General features: G+C 43.3%; 1 protein-coding gene across 15 annotated transcripts in view; it reads left to right on the forward strand.

Moving 5' to 3' along the window:
* lrba (LPS-responsive vesicle trafficking, beach and anchor containing) overlaps positions 1–19,621 on the forward strand; it is a 462,623-nt gene that overhangs the window by 41,508 nt on the left and 401,494 nt on the right. For 9 of the 15 annotated variants that reach the window (XM_079552680.1, XM_079552675.1, XM_079552684.1 and 6 more), the window contains exons 21-29: positions 115–307; positions 7,671–8,858; positions 9,022–9,209; positions 9,388–9,541; positions 10,330–10,510; positions 13,529–13,647; positions 14,241–14,348; positions 14,539–14,680; positions 15,868–16,222. In XM_079552680.1, the coding sequence (XP_079408806.1) occupies positions 115–307; positions 7,671–8,858; positions 9,022–9,209; positions 9,388–9,541; positions 10,330–10,510; positions 13,529–13,647; positions 14,241–14,348; positions 14,539–14,680; positions 15,868–16,222 (2,628 nt within the window). The remainder of the gene's footprint in view (positions 1–114; positions 308–7,670; positions 8,859–9,021; positions 9,210–9,387; positions 9,542–10,329; positions 10,511–13,528; positions 13,648–14,240; positions 14,349–14,538; positions 14,681–15,867; positions 16,223–19,621) is intronic. The other 6 variants (XM_079552682.1, XM_079552681.1, XM_079552687.1 and 3 more) reach the window with 3 other exon arrangements.

Raw genomic sequence — 19,621 nt, forward strand, 5'->3', positions numbered from 1 at the left:
AATGTATTTTGTGGTTCTATTTCTGTTTTTTGGTTGATTGTGTTAGCAAAAATGTTCCTTAGGTTTCAACATAGTTTTTATCCATCAGCTGACACACTGCCGTTGTTGTTGCAGGAGCCTGCTGCAGTGCTCCGTGTGGCAGGAGTGGATGCTCTCTCTGTGCTTCATCAACCCGCGCTCCACCGAGGAGCAGAAAATCACCGAGATGGTCTACGCCATCTTCCGAATCCTGCTGTACCACGCCATCAAGTACGAGTGGGGCGGCTGGAGGGTCTGGGTGGACACGCTGTCCATCACCCACTCCAAGGTCAGAGCGCTCATTACAGACATGCACATACACGCCGTTACATGTGGCAGATTCTGTCTTGAATCATTGCAGTCCTCCGTTGTGTCTTTCAGTAAAGACAGAGGAATGTTAAAACTCATCACACTTGCTTTTCAGGAGACATGTTACCAAAATTGACTTTTTATCTTGTTTAAATGTTCCCTTGTCAAAAATGTCCCTGGAGTGGTACAGTATTTGTTAATGTAGTTTTGTGTATTTGATAGAGCTTTAAAGTTTCCTCCGCATTTTAAAACCAGTAATTAATCTCCGGACCCGTTCTGCACTTGAACTGTGTTCATCAGGGCGCCACCGATTTGCTAGCATGATTTGAATTGAAAAAGAAAGCCTGTTTTCACGGTTGTGTAATGTGTCATTCCCAGTGCTGCCTGCAGAGAGTGCTCAAGCCAGTATATAATCCTGAGAGTCTTATGGTTTTGTCTTTACAGTGACAATGTTCCAATCTTTAATGCAAAAATACTACAGATATGCCCACTTTTCTAGCATAAAAAAATAAGATAATGTATCAATTCTCACCTGTGATTGTATATGGTTATAGTTGCAGTGTTACGATGCTTTTTAGCAGCTTGTGGATTCATATTTTGAAATTGCCAGTGTGGATCAAAAGTTGGTATTAAATGTAAATATATTACTGTGTGTAGATTTCGTTCCCACATTCGCTCCTCCTTATGAACACTGCCATTTTGTATACAGTGTCCTCAGCATATGATAAAGTATTTAGTGTTAGGTTCCACTTTCCAGTGTGTTTTGAAAGAGTCCTAATCCAATCCCTCCAATCAGAGGGGAGAATGCTTCATTGCCTCACTTTGTCTCTACAGTCACAGCCCTGCGTCTGTGTGCCCATCAGATTACGCTGCTCTGAGATGGGCATTTAAAAGCCTGTTGTAGTATAAACCAATAGGAATGAGCCCACCAACCTTTTCCGCTCTGTATTTATACATAGACTCTCTTTCCTTTTAAATTGTACAGATAAAAATAAACTTCTGGCACTTCCCATTTCCAAAAGCCCAGTCCGGAACGCCGCTTTAGTAACCCTGTGTTGATATCGCGTTACGCTCCTCTTTTCCAGCGCACTGAAGTAATTGAGGTTGGTGTCAGATTGTGGTCTGGGGGATTTTTAAGCCTGGCAGATTGAAGGTTAAAGAAGTGCTGGTGATATGAGACGCTCTGATGTGGCGTAGATGCTGCTGCAGGGTCGGTCCAGCAGGGGGCACAGTTAGACTGGCTGGCAGATGCGAGCTGTGTTTGGATGCATCTCTCCACACCTTCAAACAATGTGGAAGTAACCTCCAGCTGCAGTGAAAATTAAAATGTCACAGAGATGGTTTGTGGAAATCCAGCAGGCTCAGAGGCGCAGGAGTTTGTGCTCATGTGACTCTGGGGAAGGAAGAAGGGTTTCTAGGACGGTGAAGACAGCGTGAAGCGAGTATGACACATGCAAACAAATATGACAGTGTAACAGATTCAATATTAGACATCATAGGCTTTCATGGGCCTGATGTAAGATATTCATTGTCAAAAATGTGCCCAGTTTAATACAAGAATAGGTTAAAATGATGTTTATATTTTGTAGATCAAGCCAGTTGGGTTTTCACTCTAAAACCTTGAACGGTTTAAACACTGTCTGTGTCCAGTTCTCTTTCACAGTCACACACTGCCAGTCGGGCGTTTGTATGGTGTAGTGCACTTGTGTGCTGGGACCCACTTGTGTGTGAATTGGATAGTTTGCAGCGGGTGCTAGCCTCCAAGATACATGCATCTGCTATAAAAAAGCTAAAGAAACTCAATTGCAATTTTATTGTCCCGTTTGATAGATTTCCTGCCACCTTCGTAGCAGAGCAGCAGTTTGTCACTGCTGCTCTCTCCTCCCACTGCTGCGGGCTGTGTATCAGTGCGCTCGCACACACACACTCTGTGAATGTGAGTTAACATGTGCACTGCACTGGCCTCCTTTTCTCCTGGGCTGCTGGATTCTGTGAAGCCCTCTCCAAGTCCATTGAATATTCATTGAAGTCATGCAGAACAATCAGAGAAACAAGGCTCATAAATACACAGTCCACTGGGAGCCTCTCTGTACATTCATTTCGGATTCTCAAATACATATTTTCTCTCATCTCGTTGTGACATCAATTTCAAAGTGTAGTTTTCCTGAACATTCATCTTGTCTAATATCATCTGCAAAGCCGTATGACCCAAAACACCGGAGCAACATTTAGATTTCTTTGCATTATTATAATCATCATCAATGTTTTTTTCCCTTTAGAACGGAAACTGAACTCCAGCAAATGAATGGATATTATTCCGGTAATTAGACTTATCAAACAACATCATAATCAACTAGAGGGCCTGTTTAGGATTAAGTTTCTGTACTGTCCTATCATTCATTAATGATTACGATATTTTGTAATTTGCATGCAGAAGTAGCCTGGGGTTTGAACATCCAGATGTGGGTGCATCTGGTCCCTGACACTAGACCCTAACACTCACATTCTGGTCTCACTCACACTGCCAAGGTGCCCCCAGTCCATGTCCTTTCCATACTCAATATGCAGATGTGGTAGTCTCTTTGTTCTCTCTGTACCTCTTGTCTCTATTATCAGTTACATTTCATCACATATTGCCAATGCCTCCTATTCCTGTATTTCTGCTCTGTACCAGATTAGGTTGCCTTATATTCTTTATATTAGACTTTGAGAGTCCAGTTACCTGTGAATACTTTGTGCCAACGACTTTTAGGTAAACACATCGACGAGGGAATAGTTAAAGGTGACAATACTGAGGAGCCAACAGGCGATAGATCAGGTGTTGAAGAGTGCAGTCACTTCATTATGCATTGTCTGTTTACCTCACTGAGTACAGTATGAATATATTTCATAAAACAAGCCCATTGTAACACTGTTCAGCCTTTAGAGCCGGACTGTAAGCACTGCTCTGTTGAAAAATGCGTGCTTGTTTTGATTTCAAGTTGGACAACAGCACAAAAGAACCACACATTGAGCTCAAGGGACTTTTCACAGAGAGAGCCTCGTCTTCCACAGGACATGATAAAAATTACAGATAATCCTGTGCACATATAACTACAGGCAAAGAGAATGTCATTTAGTGAGAAACCCAGTGAAACCACACGGCCTTCCTCAGCGGTAGCAGATGACATTGATTTTGGAGGACGAACTACATTTCGCTAATCCAATTAGAGCCACCACTGCCCTCCCCATTTCCCCTTTGTTTTGCGGTTACTCCCTATCTATTGATCTAAATGGGGACTCCCTGGCTACCACTGCGGGGGTCTCTCCGAAGATCAGCACTCTGCTACTTTCTGCTGAGGGTCTGAGGTATCGGTATAGCTGTGAAGATGGAGGGAATGTAAGACTACGGAGACGAGTGAAGTAAGACAGCTGAAAATGATTGCGTATTGTGCAACTGTGAAGATTATTCGCAAATAGAAATCACAATTTTAAGGATCAATATTGACAAATCGTATCGAGCATTCTCCTCCCATGTTACCTGCCGCATTAGAGCAGCCCACCTTGCTTTGAGACATTACCGTTGCATTTTTCCACTCTCCTCTGCGGCCGGTCGGAATAAAATTAAATCAGATTTGCTTCAGCCGCTGTAGCCGCTTCTGCACATACATATAGAAGCTCTTCTGGAAAACCACAGACGTTTACTACTGCCTCCGTCTAATGGTAACCGGATCGCTAACTGAGCCCCATTTAAGGCCGGCATACATCATCTTAATGTGCACTACAGACTGCATCCTGGATCTATGACGTTATGCTCTGGCATCATTTTCACGTCTGTGGACTTCGATTGCAAGCATTTTTTTTTTTAATTGCGGGGAGAAACTTGCACCAACTTGTGGCTGAGAAAGAAGACGCTTTCTCTCGTTGTGAATTGTGAAAATCATTCAAATATGCCCACAAGCTATCTAAATACTTAAAGAATGAAAAAAGTCTGTATAGATTCAAGTACAGTGTTGGTACAAAGACTAATTGCTATTTTGTGGATGACATGAAGAGACCGTAAATAAGGAAGTTGATATGGCAATAAAAGCAAATCATAATTTAAAAATGTTAAAACTAAGTATTTTCATCCCCCTACATGTTCCAGCCATGTCCTAATGTGTAGAATGAGCCTCTAAAATCCTGCACTGTCACTCAGAAAGGTGTTAATTCGGGTCAGAAGTGCCGTCATGCACAAGCTTAATATAGAAGCTGCAATTACGCCTAAGACCTGAGGTGGCAGTAGTGAGCATATAATGACTAACTTGCATCTAGCCCATTTAAAGACAAATAGAGACATGTTTCAAAATAAACCTCAGCAATATTTTCCACTCCAGTACCATTTAACACAAAATAGTTTCCACTTCATTCCACAAAGGTCATTTTATAGTCCAAACAATGGTGTAGACCTGTTCTTTAACAACCAAGGTACTGATAATTGAGATGGATTTGATCATGATTTGATTAAAATAGAATTAATTGCTCCCCCGAGCATAAGGACGAGGTTATCAGAACTTCGGACAAAACTGCTACACGTAAAACATAATTTTTCATCAAATCTGAAACCCCTAAAGTATTTTTTTGTGTGTGCAGTTGTGAGTGGTGGGAATCCTGTCTGCAAGTCTGCGTTTGTTCATTGTGACTTTGTTTAGTACATTGGTGAAAAAATGAAAATATTATATTCCTGTCAAATTAAGCTCAAACTAATGGGGTGGAAGGTCTGGCCGTGTGATTGGTGGGAGAAAAAAAAAACAAGATGGAAGTCGGAGGCGGCGGACTACTGGTGCATTTAGAACAGAAAGCAGCTATGGATTACCAATCACTGCTCCTCGCTACGGAAGATTAATGAGCGCCCGTGTAGCAGGCTAATTTAGGACAATAACGCCTAATTAATTACAAATAATCAGCTTCTTTCTCTCCCACTTCGCTTTCTTCCTGTCTGTGTCATCCCTTTCTTGTTCCTTATCCTTCATTTTCTGCACAAACAGCCCGGCGTGACAGAATTGGATCTTTAGAACAAGCCCTTAACGCGAAACGGTTTGAATGCACATCATTTGTGAAAAGAGACAGATCTTTTTTTTTAATGCAAAAGATAGACGAATGTACACTGAAGAAATGTAATTAACTACCTAACAGAACTTGAGAGATTTTTGCACTGAAGATGACTTGCCGTTTTAGCTCTAGTTTTCTTTCCTTCTGACACCAAGAGCTACACGATTATTGGCAATAGAAAGTTAGTCAAGGTAGACGATATCCTTTCCGCGCAAAAATATATTGTCTCCAAAGGGTGGTGTTGTGTGTCAAGAACCCTAGCCTCTACAAACATGTCCTGAAATTTGACCCATTTAATCAAAAAAAATCATAGCAATCTACCTCTCTTACCACCGGCCTTAGCCGAGTGCATTTTCTCCCGCTCAGCTTTACCCAAATCTAAAAGCTTCTTGACTTACAGCCTATAGATCAGTGTTTGTTTGTTTATTGGTTTGTTTGGTCGGGACAGTGCATGTTAATGAACACGCCACACCGGATTGTAGCCTTGGGTTATTTTCCATCTGTCGTTCCCCATGTGCACTCTCAAGCACACTCTCATTCATCCAGGCCTATTGTACATGTTTTTAGTGGTAAGGAAAACCGAAGTACCCGGAGGAACGCAGACAGTGGGAGAACATGCAACCTCCACACAGAAAGGCCCCGTCCAGGAGGGAATCAAACCCCGGACCTTCTAGCTGTCAAGCACGAGTGCTAACCGCTATGCTACAGTGTAACGCCTCATTTGAAAGCCAAGACCAACAAAACTGATCTAAGATTTTTCTTCACATTGTTGATGTGTTGTTTTTTGCATTTTCATACAGTTCTGTTGTGTTTTTGTTGTATTTTTGTTATGTTTTATAGTTTTTTTAGTTGTGTTTTTTGTCGCTTGTTTTGTTGGGTTTTTTTATCACTATTTTGACGCTTTTTCCTTGAAGCTTTTAGATTTGGGTAATGCCTAACTGGAGAAAATGTGCTCGGTTAAGGCTGAGGTCAAGGTTAAAAATTTGGCTTCCTTTTCAGATTTATGAATCCCATCACTATTTAACTTAAAAAGCACCAACAGTGTTGTCTCGTTTGCCCCCCCCCTTCCCATCCTACCACCTCTCCCTCTTGTTTCTGTAATCTTTGACTTTCTGTCCTCAGAGCCCCATGATTAATGCAGGGGTCTTAAATTAGGCGTGGGAGGATTTGCCAATGCCGGACACGCACTTGGCACGGCTCGCAGACAAACGCTAATAGCATCTCGCGCTAATCTATGACTGCTTACACAGACGGGCTCTTCCTCAAACGCCAATGTCCGTATAGACGAGCTTTCTGGTTGGACCTGTATCAGATGGAGAGGAGACTGATGGGGGTTAATAGGCCGTGGTTAGCCATTTGTAAGTAAGGGAAAAGTTTAAACACGGATCAGGTGGCTTGCGAGTGGTCCCTGCGGTTATGTACGGCGATAATAAGGAGTGTTTTGTGAGGGTCTTGATTCTGTACTTTATTTCCCATTGGAAGGGAAAGAAGACGCATGAAAAGATTATCAAAAAGAACAGAGGGAGCAGATTTCTTCCAATGATTTCTGAAATAAGGCAGAAGTTCAGTAGACTGGGTTCCATAGGAGCTACGTCAACCAGCGCAGCAGCAAATTGTACGCTTATTGGACGTAACATCTTGACGGGAGAAGACTACCATTGATTATCTGCAGACAGCGGATGGCATATTCATTATTAAGCAGTGCCGAAGCATGTACTCCCGTTGTACCACAATTCAATAGGCCGCAAAAGAAACTGTCAGGTGATTTGTGTGTTTTTCCGATCGAAATCATCACAACACGGATGTAAAAGCAGATTCTTCGATGGGATGCACGACAATGGTTTTCTCGGAGTAGTAATTTTTTTGGGACTAGGTTTGTAGACGCTTCTCTTATGGTTCCCTTAGTCTACACACAGGATTAAAGTACTGAGGTGGATCTTGACATTCTCCTTCGGTTCATGCACCAGTTGTAGGGCACCTTTCCTGTAAGTCGTCCATAAGTTTGAGAAAAGTACTCGAACCACAAAGCATCTTTAATTGAGATGTAAAATGAGAAAACAATTGCAACCAATGCTTTTTAAAAACTTTTAACACAATAGAAAACTCCTTCTTTTGTAAGGCGCATCGAGTTGCCTTGTGTTCGAATTTTTTCTGTTTGAATATGATGAAGTAACACGTACTGTAACTTTGACTACAGTGGCATTACACACTACATTTTCGTCCTTTTATGCAGTATGTTGATATCCTATTTCCTTTTTCTTTTGTATTTTTAGGTGACATTTGAGCAACACAAGGAGAACCTGGCCCGCATGTTCCGCCAGTACCAGCATCAAGAGTCTTCATCTACCATCCGCTCCATCTCTCTGGCCAGCCAGAGCTCAGAGACCCTGGACATCAATGGTTCACCTTCAGAAGAAGCTGCCCCTTCTACAGTCATTGAACTAACCGTGGACGAGCGCTCCCAAGCGCTCCCAGATTCAACACCAAGTGAAACCAGTCGTGAAGCGGAAAATGAACGGGAGCAGAACTCTATAATCGTGTCCAATATTTTAGCTGGAGGAGAAGACAGCCAGGAGGAGGCGGAGTTGGAAGTTCCTTCTGGCACAGAGGTCAAATCAGAAGGAGATAAAGAAATGTCGACCACGGACAGTGCTTTAACAGACGAGGAAAAATCTGAAATTGTGAAAGGCGAGTCGTCAACTTCGATGACCGAAGACTCTTTAAATGAAGCGGAGTCTGACCAACAAGAGGTTTCAGAACATCAGGAGTCGGACGAGCAGCCAGCTTGTGAGTCAGATAGACCGTTGAATAACAGTGCACTGGGAGGAGCGTCCGTTTTCAATGAAGATTTGGTCGACGTGTCATCAGTGAGCGACCAAGTGCGTGCTAGCGATGCCGAGGAAAGCCGCGAGGAGTCAATGGTTGCTTCAACTGGGGAAGGGGATGGAGTCAATGAGGAGGAAATAGAGGAAGAGGAGACAAAAATCGAAGCAGATAAGGAGGAAGTTAAAGAGGAGGATCGGCAAACCGAAGCGGACAAGGAGGAAGTTGCTGAGAGTGAACACGCTGAGGAGAAAGAGGTCTCAGATACAGAGAGTCAAAAGTTGGATTCACCTCAAGAAGATGCAGCGGAACAGCCCAAAGAAGAACCCCCCACAGAGCAGTCATCCTCGACCGAGCCCACAGCTGAGGAACAGCCGTCCTCAAGCACAACAGCACCATCTACGGCACAGGAGGAGAGTGTAGAGCAGTCAAATGGACCTCCAGAGACTGCTGCTGTAACCACAGAAGAGGACACATCCTCCAAAGCCTCTCAAGAAAGCCCAGCTCTCCCTAGTCCCGCCATGAAGGCAAGCGCAGACTCCACCAGCAAGACCAAAGAAATTAAAATCGCCAGACTGGACGTTTCCAATGTGGCCTTAGACACCGAGAGACTTGAATTGAAGGAGACGTCCACCACAGTATGAATATTTAACTTTACTTCATTTTTAGTCATATAGAGTTTGTTAGACAACATAGGGCTATATTTTGGCAGTAGGTAGAACTCAGTTTATTCAAGAAAAGTCATTTTTAGTGTGAATCATTCTTACTTGCACCTTTTTGAGTCTCAACCCTTTACTTTAGCAGAACACAAACCAAAGCCAGCCAGCAGCGACAGCAGGCGCGCCCTCAGAGCAGGCCAGAGACGGCGGCGCATCAGCCCCTCGCTCCACCATGTTCCGTATCCCAGAGTTCCGCTGGTCCCACATGCACCAGCGCCTCCTCACAGACCTGCTCTTCTCAATAGAGACGGATGTCCAGATGTGGAGAAGGTAGGATAAAGCACTTGGTTTGGTGCAAAAACACGAAATGAGACTTGAGTAACGCAGTGTTTTACAAATGCTTTGCAAATTGCTGTGATAAAATGGGATGCTTTTGTTATTGTAAGGTCGTGTACTCATAAAGTGTGAGGCTATGTCTGTACCTGACTGTCTTCCGTCTGTCCTTCAGTCATTCCACGAAGACCATCCTGGATTTCGTGAACAGCAGCGAGAATGTGGTGTTTGTGCACAACAGTATCCACCTCATTTCGCAGGTGGTGGACAACCTCATCATGGCCTGTGGTGGCATTCTGCCCCTGCTCTCGGCCGCCACCTCCTCCTCGGTGAGTGTCCCGTTTCCCAGGGGGGTGAGGGAGAAAGAGGGGAGGAAATAGAGACGGAGAGAGGGTAAGAGGAGGGAGAAAATAGGGGTAAGATAGATATGTAGATACTGTAGATGGAGAACGATTGGTAGATATGTGTAGATGTAAGATAAATGATAGGTTGATAGAAAGATGGATAGAAATACAGGGAGACTGGTGGATGGATCAATAAAGAGATATAGACATTGCATGCATAGAGAGATAGATGGACAGATGAATGGATCAATAAAGGGATAAACTGAAAAAGAGGAACAGGGAAAGAAAGAGTGCGGTAGACAGAGGACTGGAGTGACAAAGAGCGAGCGATGGAAGGACTAAGGGGTGAAGCTCTTCTCATCTGGGGCGCCGTAAACCCAGAATGTATGGCATCCATCCACATTGACCTTTCCCAATCACATTAGGTACAGTTAGCTGCCTGCTAACATCGTTACTTTGTTTCCATGACCCCATTGACTGTGGCTCTCTGACATAATTCTTTAGTTCTGCCATTGACCCGCTGCAAAAGAGAAAAGGGCGCGGCGTGCAGACTACAATTCAATTACTGTATGTCCACGTTCCCCCCGAAATAACATGTGGTCATATATAGGATAGAAGCAATATTGTAAAGCCAATGCATCACATACAATAGCTTCAGAAGTTTTTACACCACTTTATGTAGCAGCATGATACTATAATCACATGAGTAATGCCTTGAAGTCGTTTTGATAAGAGCCTTTATGGTTGACATCTGCCTCTTGTTTTTGTGCTAGCATGAGCTGGAGAACATTGAGCCGTCCCAGGGCCTGGCACTGGAGGCCTCAGTCACCTACCTCCAGCGCCTCATCAATCTTGTGGACGTCTTGGTCTTTGCCAGCTCTCTGAACTTCACCGAGATAGAAGCTGAGAAGAACATGTCCTCTGGGGGCATCCTCAGACAGTGCCTTCGACTTGGTAACTATTTTTTTTCTTTTTTCTTTAGAAACCATTTGACTGTTTGTCCATAACTGACCTCACTTAATGATAAGAATAATTAAGACATTTTAAAGGTGATGTTGTTCCCTCACAAAAACTACAGTATACCTATAGTGGTTGGTTGTTTACCTTTACTGCTGATGCACTCCAGTCAGTGTTTTCTGAATGATGTTGTGTCATATAGAATACAAAAGTGACCTCCACATTTTAAAAGCCAATAAAACATTATCAGAACACTTTATCATGGATGACATGGATTTGCTAGCATGGAAGCTCGGCTCGCATGCTGGTTTTAGCATGTTTAGAGGGTGCGGACGACTCATACGATAGGATATACTTTATTGATATTGAATCCAGTTTATCAGCTCCTTGCATTAGTCACACAGAAAAGCAACAGATTAAACAGAGTCCTGATCGGCTCCAATCACAGAGGAGTCCTTTCTGATCAGTGTGTCCAGTCTCTGTGTATCCCTCTGCCTGATGTTACCCCCCACAGCACACAACACTTCACTAGTTACAGTAGTCCAGACTGGATTTCCTGAAACTACTTTCTCTCCAAAGTGTTTTGTACGTGCCACGATAAGCTATTTAATTAAGCCTCTTGAATAGAGTATCACTTCACTTGCATTTCTCCCATTCCCCTATAGATCTTATTGACCTATGCACTGCTATCTCACTGCTTCCATATTAATACTTCCCTCCTCCTAAAGCCCTTCTTGCGCTCATTGATCCACTCCATATCAGTGCAGCGTAGTGTCTAGTCATAGCTCCCCACAGCCTTTTCCATCTCTCTTTTGTATCCCGTTCCCTTCTTCCCCTCTCCTCTCCTCTCCTCGTCTCCTCCGCACACATCAGCGCTCTCTTATCTTGTTATTGTAACCCCCGTGCATGGCAACACTTGAAAATGGCTGCTATCATGATACAGTAAGTTCTCCGTAATGGCCTTGGCTGGTACTGTACCTCGCTGTGTTGCCCCGGGCCCTGTTTCTCCCTCCCCTCTGTTGCAAGCTATTAAAGTTTCTCTGACAGCATCAAAAGCCGCGCCTCGCTCCAACTGAATAAAAGATATCGATACATTATTCATTTTGTGTGCGCCGCGCACTCCCTGCAAACAGAATTCTGCAGCACAAGCAGGCTCTTATCGAACGTGTAGAAGTAGTGTCAGTGTATGCTCATTTAAACAATTAGAAGTTAAGAAATAAAGAAATGGTCTTGCTTTCATTTTGTATGAAACGTGGACCAAACCAAATAACAAAAGGTAGCGTCAAAGATATCACAATAAAATGATTGATTCCAGATCCAAGCTCTAGTCTAGTTACCATTGCCATAAAACATTTTTTTCTTATGAGCTCTGTCTCTGGTTTGTCCACAGACGTAATACATGCAGCTATCCATTTTTGCTTTTAGATGGAAGGATTTGAAAGCACGTTGAGCAAAATTCAACAAGGAACAGCTCTTAGCCTAAATATTTTGCTGTTGTGTTGTGGAAAGCAATGCTGCGGCGCTACAAGTCCCAGTTTAGAAAGCAGCCGTTATGAAATGAATATTTGATGAGGTTTGCGCTCCCCATAGCAGGCATCTAATCTGATTTAGCAAGACTGTAACAAGGTTTTAGCGTCTGTAGCCCTCCCAGCCCTCCCTCCCCATTCTGTTATTTTTTTTTTTTTTATAAATGGCCGTATGAAAGAGTAGTCCTAATGGAAAAAGCGAACCCTTTCCTAGCCGGAATAATTCCCTCCTCGGTAATCTAAATGGTTCAGTGTTAGCATTTGTCAGTTGTCAGGTACACAACAGTCGCGGAGGAAGGGGTGGGGGTGGGTGGGGTCTGCCGATGGGCGCGGCTCCAACATGGTACATTAAATTAGAAATGAAACCGTTTTTTTCCGAAGCCACCTGAAGTTGAGGTATATTTTGTGGTAAAAAGGACACCTCTTGTTGCCTGGTCAGCATCTGCGCAGCCACAGTGTCGTTTGTTATGGTAGATGGGATTCAGGGGCCCGGGCCGCACTGTGACCTTGGTGTGGAGCAGAGGTGGGGCGGGGAAGACTGAACGATGGGGCCGGAGCTGGCCAGTGCACTGACCTTGTCACGACCACAGCTTTTTCACCGGCTTTGGTCTTTGTCTGCGAGTGATGCTGCGCTTGCGGTTTATACTGTCACACTGTTGGAACAAAAACATACGGTAACTAAAATATTGAATTAAAGGTGTAAGGTCAGATATTATTGCACTCGCCAAGCTTTTTAAACCACATTCGGCAAAGTCCTTTCTTTCTTTCTTTTTTTCTTTCTTTCTTTCTTTCTTTCTTTCTTTCTGTCTTTCTGTCTTTCTGTCTTTCTGTCTTTCTGTCTTTCTGTCTTTCTGTCTTTCTGTCTTCCTGTCTTTCTGTCTTCCTGTCTTTCTCTCTCTCTCTCTCTCTCTCTCTCTCTCTCTCTCTTTCTTTCTCTCTTCCTCTCTCTCTTTCTTTCTCTCTTTCTCTTTCTCTCTTTCTTTCTTTCTCTCTCTCCTTCTCTCCTTCTTTCCTTCCTTCTTTGCTTCCTTCCTTATTTACTTACTTACTTTATTTCTTCTTTCTTTCCTTCCTTCTTTCCTCCTTTTCCTTCCTTTCCTTCCTTCCCTCCTTTCCTTCTTTCTGTCCTTCCTTTCTTCTCTCCTTCTTTGTTATTATGTTATGTCCAGCCCTCCTTTTCAAAACATGCTTGGAGTGGTGTTTTGCTTCTGCCATATTTAGCCAATTTCTCTCTTCAAAACTCAAAATGTCTGCCCTCCGATGGACGTCATAAAGCGGGGTCCTATTCATGGTCAAACTCTATTCCAGAGCTCTCTCGTAGATCGTCAAGTTTAATATATCATAATTCAAGCCTTTTAAAGTTTTTAGGTTATAAAGATGATGATGACTTTGATACACCCAAATGAAATTAATCTACTTTTTATATCACACTAATACTATGGTTTAACAGGAATAATAACAGCATTGTTTACCTCTTGTTTTTTTTCAGTGTGTGCTATGGCTGTGCGGAATTGTTTAGAATGTCAGCAAGCCAGCATAAAGCAGAACAAAGACGCTTCGACTCGTACAGCCACTGTGCTCGGAACGTCCAAGTCGGCTACTGCACAGGTAAAGATGAACAAAATGACTGCAATTATTAAAGAAATGTAATGTCCCAACACAGTATCCCCAAAGTGTTTTCTGTGCAGTAATAAACCTGCACACCCAGAAATGCATGTGGTTCTTGTGCAGAATTCAGTCCAGTCAGCTTTATAGTCTATACCTCCAAATAAATGAATAAGAGCAAATAATTTGATTAATAAATAGAAAAGAAATTGTAGAATTCTAGAATGACAATATTCAATAACAGAAAGCTATTCTCAGAAATAGAACCACTGCCCTTCACGTCCACAACATATTGAATCGTCTGCTCTCTCACGTGTTAAACAAAAGCCGCCCTTTTGTCACTGGCCTTTTGATTTGATACAGCGACTTCCAGTAACAGTCCCGTGGCTCTTCCCTGAACTGGGTGCTAAAGCTCATTCATAATGCAGCGGCTCTATAGAAAAGCCATTACGTTAAGGACAGCATCTCGAGAGGAATCGCTGCTCCGAGCCCTGAAACCTTAGCCCTCTCCAGATTAATAAAGCCGCTGTGCGCAAAAGGACACTCGCGGGTGACATAGAGTGGTAATGGTGTGGGTTTTTTATTCATTCATGCAGAGTCCTGTGGATGCTGTGACGGGTGGAATGTCCCCCATCAGAGACTTGGACAGGCTGCTGCAGGACATGGACATAAACCGTCTCCGGGCGGTGGTCTTCAGAGATATCGTGAGTGCACATGATGAGGACGTACAGGGATGCTTTATTGGACTATGCAAGTAGATTCCATACAGGTTCAGCATAGTTGGTTGTTGTGCTGTTAATACAGGTTATGCAAGTCCATTAACTTCTCGAATTCCTTAAACTTGTCTTCCACGTCTGAGATGCACATAGTTTAGTGTATGCTTGTTTGTTCCAGGAGGACAGTAAGCAGGCTCAGTTCCTGGCGCTGGCCGTGGTCTACTTCATCTCTGTTCTGATGGTGTCAAAGTATCGTGACATCCTGGAGCCCCAGAACGACAAGAAAGGCCCTCAGAGGTCCCAGTCTGCGAGGAGCACAGGTATGCAGCGGGGGCGCCGCACTGTCCCAAATCCTTACTGTGTTAGAAATGACTGGGCTGTTCAATCAATCAGTTGGTCAAAGTATTTTTTATACACCAGAACCAAATGGCTTCACAAAAAGTCTAAACAAAACAAAACGCATAACACACCGTAAAGCATCTGAAAGAATTTTAACCTAAACTTTAGCTTAGGCACAGCAATGGCAAAGGAGCAATCACCAAAACTATCCAACTATCCAAAACTAACATCAAATCTAACTGGAGAGTAATGGAATAAAAACAGAATGAATGTTGGTATAAACTAAGGCTGTTCCAGATCTGAAATGTGGAAAATTGCTTTTAACGGGCAGAAAGGAGGCCAAAAAGATGCAAAACATGATTTTCAATTCAACAAGGTCTAAAACATTAGAGTAGCCTGAATATGGTTAGGGTGAAAAGTTGCCTTTAGCTTGAGCTATTAAATGACCGATAGCTTCCTCTCTTTAGTAAAAGAATAATAATCCATTCATGTAAAATCCATATGAAATAAATCAAATCTTACTGATATTTATCCATAAATATTACACATTGTCTCTTGAATTCGGTTGGTCGCAGTAATGCATTATTCTGGGAGTTTAGCAACTTATTATAGATGTAGTCACTAATTCTGCTGGCGTTCCGGACACCGGGTTCACCCCTTTCTGCAGCCACAGCATGTGTGACAACACACAGCGAGTAGGCAACTTTGACTACACAGTCTACTACAGTGGCTCCCAACCTGACGGGTACCTGGGATTGCAGAGGGTCCAAGTTATATTTATTATTTGAGCAAATTTATATCATCAAAGAATTCTGAGAAAGGACTACAGGTACAATAAATACTCCAATTTCAGTTTATTTGTTTGAAATAAGTCACTATTAGCAATTATTGTCATGCGTTGATACATTTGTAGTGGCCATAGTTTTGGAAGTGGGGGGGTGCGGCCCCACTACAGCATGAAGGGGAAGAAAAAAGTGGGAACCATTGGTCTGCTATATAATGCTATATAATGAATGACGGGTTAGGGACTAGGGAGGAAAAGATCAAAGGTGGAGACTGGCTTTTTTTCTATATTACAAACTGGCCTGTTGTTTATTCTTCTTTTCATTTGGCTTTAGAAAGCTTCTATCTTGCTCGTCTCATTCTCCATCTTTTCGTCACTTCCCAGACAGCGGCGCAGCATCAGTCAGCGCGGACGTGGAGAACGGCGTCTCACTGCGTCGCTACGATTCTGGCATCGGCGACGACCACACCTCGACCGCGGCAAGTGAGGCAGAGCTGTCCTCCTCCGCCAGCGCCGCTCAGGGCCCTGACGCCATCTCCGAGGCCCTGTCCACTCTGTCCGCCGAGGTCAAACCCTCCCAACCGCCCGACGCAAAGGGCAAGAACGTGAAGGACATCCTGCGCAGCCTGGTGAGCGCGCCCACCGATGACCTCACGGTGGACCCCAGTCTGCTCCCGCCGGCCTTTTTGGGAGTGGGAGACGTCGCACGAGACCCAACGCAGTTCAGGTCATTTGACAGGTAAGAGGCGGAAGAGATGTGCTCACCATCCAACTTGTTTTGTAAATGCGCTCTAATGTTTAACTACTCATTTTTAAGCCAGAGCTTCCTTTTTAAAAACTCTGCCTAAATGACAGCTTTATCCGTTTTTGTCAGCACCACTTGTGTGTGTTGTTGGAGATATAGCGCCTTTTTCTCACTGAACAGGTTATTCATACATAGCTGCGGGGGATGTTTTCAAGACAGGCGTGGAAGACGTCTCGGCTCGGTAAACCCAGGGGCCAACTTGCCAAATCTTTAAAAAAAAAAAAGAAAAGGTTTGGGAAAAGCGTTTTGTGTCAGCACTATCTCTCAGACTTCTTTCCTGTAGTTTTTGCGGAAGCTTCCAAAGCGCCAAACTGACACAAAAAAAGACTTAGATCCTGAAAGAAAGAAGCGTTTCCCTTCACCGTCGCCCATGACAATACATAAATGTTGTTTTGTTTGTTTAGCTTTTTTTCCCCCGAACTTTTTTGAAGGTGCACCTGAAATACTTCATTCTGAAAAAGGCATGTAGCTTGGGTTTGATGTGGGTTGTATAGTATGACTAGTTTGACTTATTAACCTCTTAACTCCCGCCTGAACCAAGCACATTTTTCCCGTTTGGCTTTACCCAAATCTAAAAAGCTTCTGAAACAAAGTGTCAGAACAGCCACAGAAACAAGGATGAAAACGCAACCAAAAAACAACCGAAAAAAAAAAGACAAAAACGTGACAAATTAAGCGACAAAGAAGCAATGAAAGAGCGGAAAAAACGTGCCAGAAAAGTAACAGTAATATAACAAAAACGTGACAAAGGTGATAAAGGTGGAAAAATAATACGTGATGGAAAACACAACGAAAAGGCAACAGAAAAAAAACGATAAAAAACGAAACAAATAAGTGACAATGAAAAAACAACAAAAGCACAACAAAAAAAACTACAAAGACGCGCCGAAACAGCGATGAAACGGTAAATGGTAAATGGACTCTTTTCTACCTTTATCAGGCCCAAAGCTTTTACAGAAAGGAACCAGTCACCCATTCACACTCTGGCCTTAGCTTTCAAATGAAGCGTTACACTGTTGCCCTGCAGTCGTGAAGTTTTAGAGTTGAGTAAAGCTGAACTGGAGGAAATGTGGTCGGTTAAGGTAAGAGGTTAAACGTTTGAAACATGGGACAAAGCCACAATGTTCTGTTCCGATAAATAACTTTGAATAACAAAATCCTTCTAAAAGTGAAGTTTCAGCCACAGACGAGCCCAGGTGAGACTGGACGGCCACTGATCTGGTTTGAATTTGCTCATCCAAGAAACCGCGGTGCCTGGTGAGGAGTGGGAGTTACAGTCGGAGCCTCCGCTGGGTTGATGTCAAGTTCTCATGTCCGACAAAAAAAAAAAAAAAAAAAAGAACTTTCTCACCAACACATTTTTAAGACAGCCCGTCCCTGCCGCTCGCTGCTACTGCCCCCAACTGTGGGAATTCCAGGGCATCTGTGTGCGATCGCGTGTCTTTATCTGAGGAATGCTTTGTCAGGTCTCGGGGCGCTCCTCATATCAGGGGGATTAGACTGGCTCCTGTCCGCTTCAGGAAAAAACTCGCAGCGAACGGGGAGCTGGAGAGCATAGGCTAACAGCTCGCGCTCTGACGGGGACGTCCCGAGTCCAAAACCGAAAGCCCCGCAGACTTAATATACGTCTGACTGCAGGTAATGGAAGTGGCTCTGAGAAATGGACTCGCTGTTAAAAGGCCTGACGGGGTAACTGTACATTAGCAGTCATTTGTGGCGACGGCAGTAAATTCAAAGATATATAAAAGTCATATTTCATCTCTCTGCTGGGAGACTCTGATGGCTGTAATTGCAAGAATGAGCACAGCGTTCAGTAGTAGTCACTATTATGGCCCCATGGATTCATTTACATTTAAATACATGTTTTTATAGGGGCTGTTTTGGAGGATCTGACTGGGGCAATAGTACAGGCTTTGTACAACACTCAGACTTTTGGTCCAAACTAATACCACAGAAACATCATCAATTATTGTGCTTTTTTGTAAACATTCTTTCGGACGCCTCAGCCTTGATATTTTTTAACTTGTAAAATAATGTTTTTGTATGGAATATGATGCTAATGGAGGTGGACTGTGTTGTCATGATTTCAATTTGGCCTGCAGCGCCCTCTGTAGGCAGCAGTGTCAATGAGAAACACTAATAAATATGCAAGGCCCGGAACTGGTTTGTCACAAGTGGCATGCTAACAAATCAGTGGCACTTTAATTAACACACTTCAAGCGCAGAACTGGCCAGAATGGGTAGGGTGATTTATGCAAAATGTGGAGGACCGTTTTATCTTGTTTTGCAATAAAAAGTAAAAAGAAGTAAGCGAACTGCAGAGGAAGAAACCGCCAAAGTAAACAGGATTACTCAGATGTGCATGATTGAAGTGAAATGTTTTTGATGAGGGAAAAATGTTACAACGTGATTCAAAGTCCATTTGGCATGATTATTCCACTTTAAATAAGAGCTGTTCTTCTCATGCAGGGATGTCCAAACTGTTTTCATTGAGCGCCGCATTTTAAAGTATATTGTAAACAGTGTGGAGGGCAATGCAGTGAAAATTTCAACGGAGGGTGTTTTGTCAAGTTTTTACCCATGACCCACACCTTCAGTTAGGTTTGGAGCCTCAAAACCAGCTCTTTCCCACCGTGAAATGTTGATTTTGATTCTTTAATTGTGTAGAATTATGAAACTTGTAGTAAAAAGTGCCATGTCTGGTGTTGTGAAATTGGTCTGAGGGCCGCATTTGGTCCCCGAGCCGCACTTTGGGCACCCCTGTTCTAATGGTTCCCTCACTAAATGGTATTAAAGGGACTAGATGCAAGCTTATACTCACTACTGCCACCTCAGGTCTTTCGTGTAGCTGCAGCTTCTATATTCAGCTCGTGCATGACGGCATTTCGGATCCGAATGATCATCTTTTTGAGTGACAGCGCAGGATTTTAGAGGCAGTTGTGGTGAATATTTCTGTATAGTCCCTTTTTTCCTTTTCGAAACACATACCTAAAGCCAGTTTGTCTCCTTCGCAAGAGTTCTAAAGACTGAAATAAGGAAACTGATGCGAGGTGGCGCCCTCAAGGTTCTCCGGGAGATGCTCCACTGTGTTTTGGAGTCCCCACACCTTAACTTCAACGCTTAAATTGCCTTCACTTCAAGGCAAGTCTTGTCAGCAGCTCTTGGTTTTCGCCTCATAGTTTTGCCCCAGCACATCCACCCTCAGCTACGACAAAAACAATGGTGTTTTGTACTCACAGAAGTTGGGGATTTACCTAAAACTTCAAACACCCATCAAAGTTGTCCAAATCTTTCACATTATACACCTTAAACTTCTTTTAAAGTCCAATAAAT

Source organism: Gobius niger, assembly GCF_951799975.1.
Source record: "Gobius niger genome assembly, chromosome: 3".
Classification (NCBI taxonomy): Eukaryota; Metazoa; Chordata; class Actinopteri; order Gobiiformes; family Gobiidae; genus Gobius; species Gobius niger.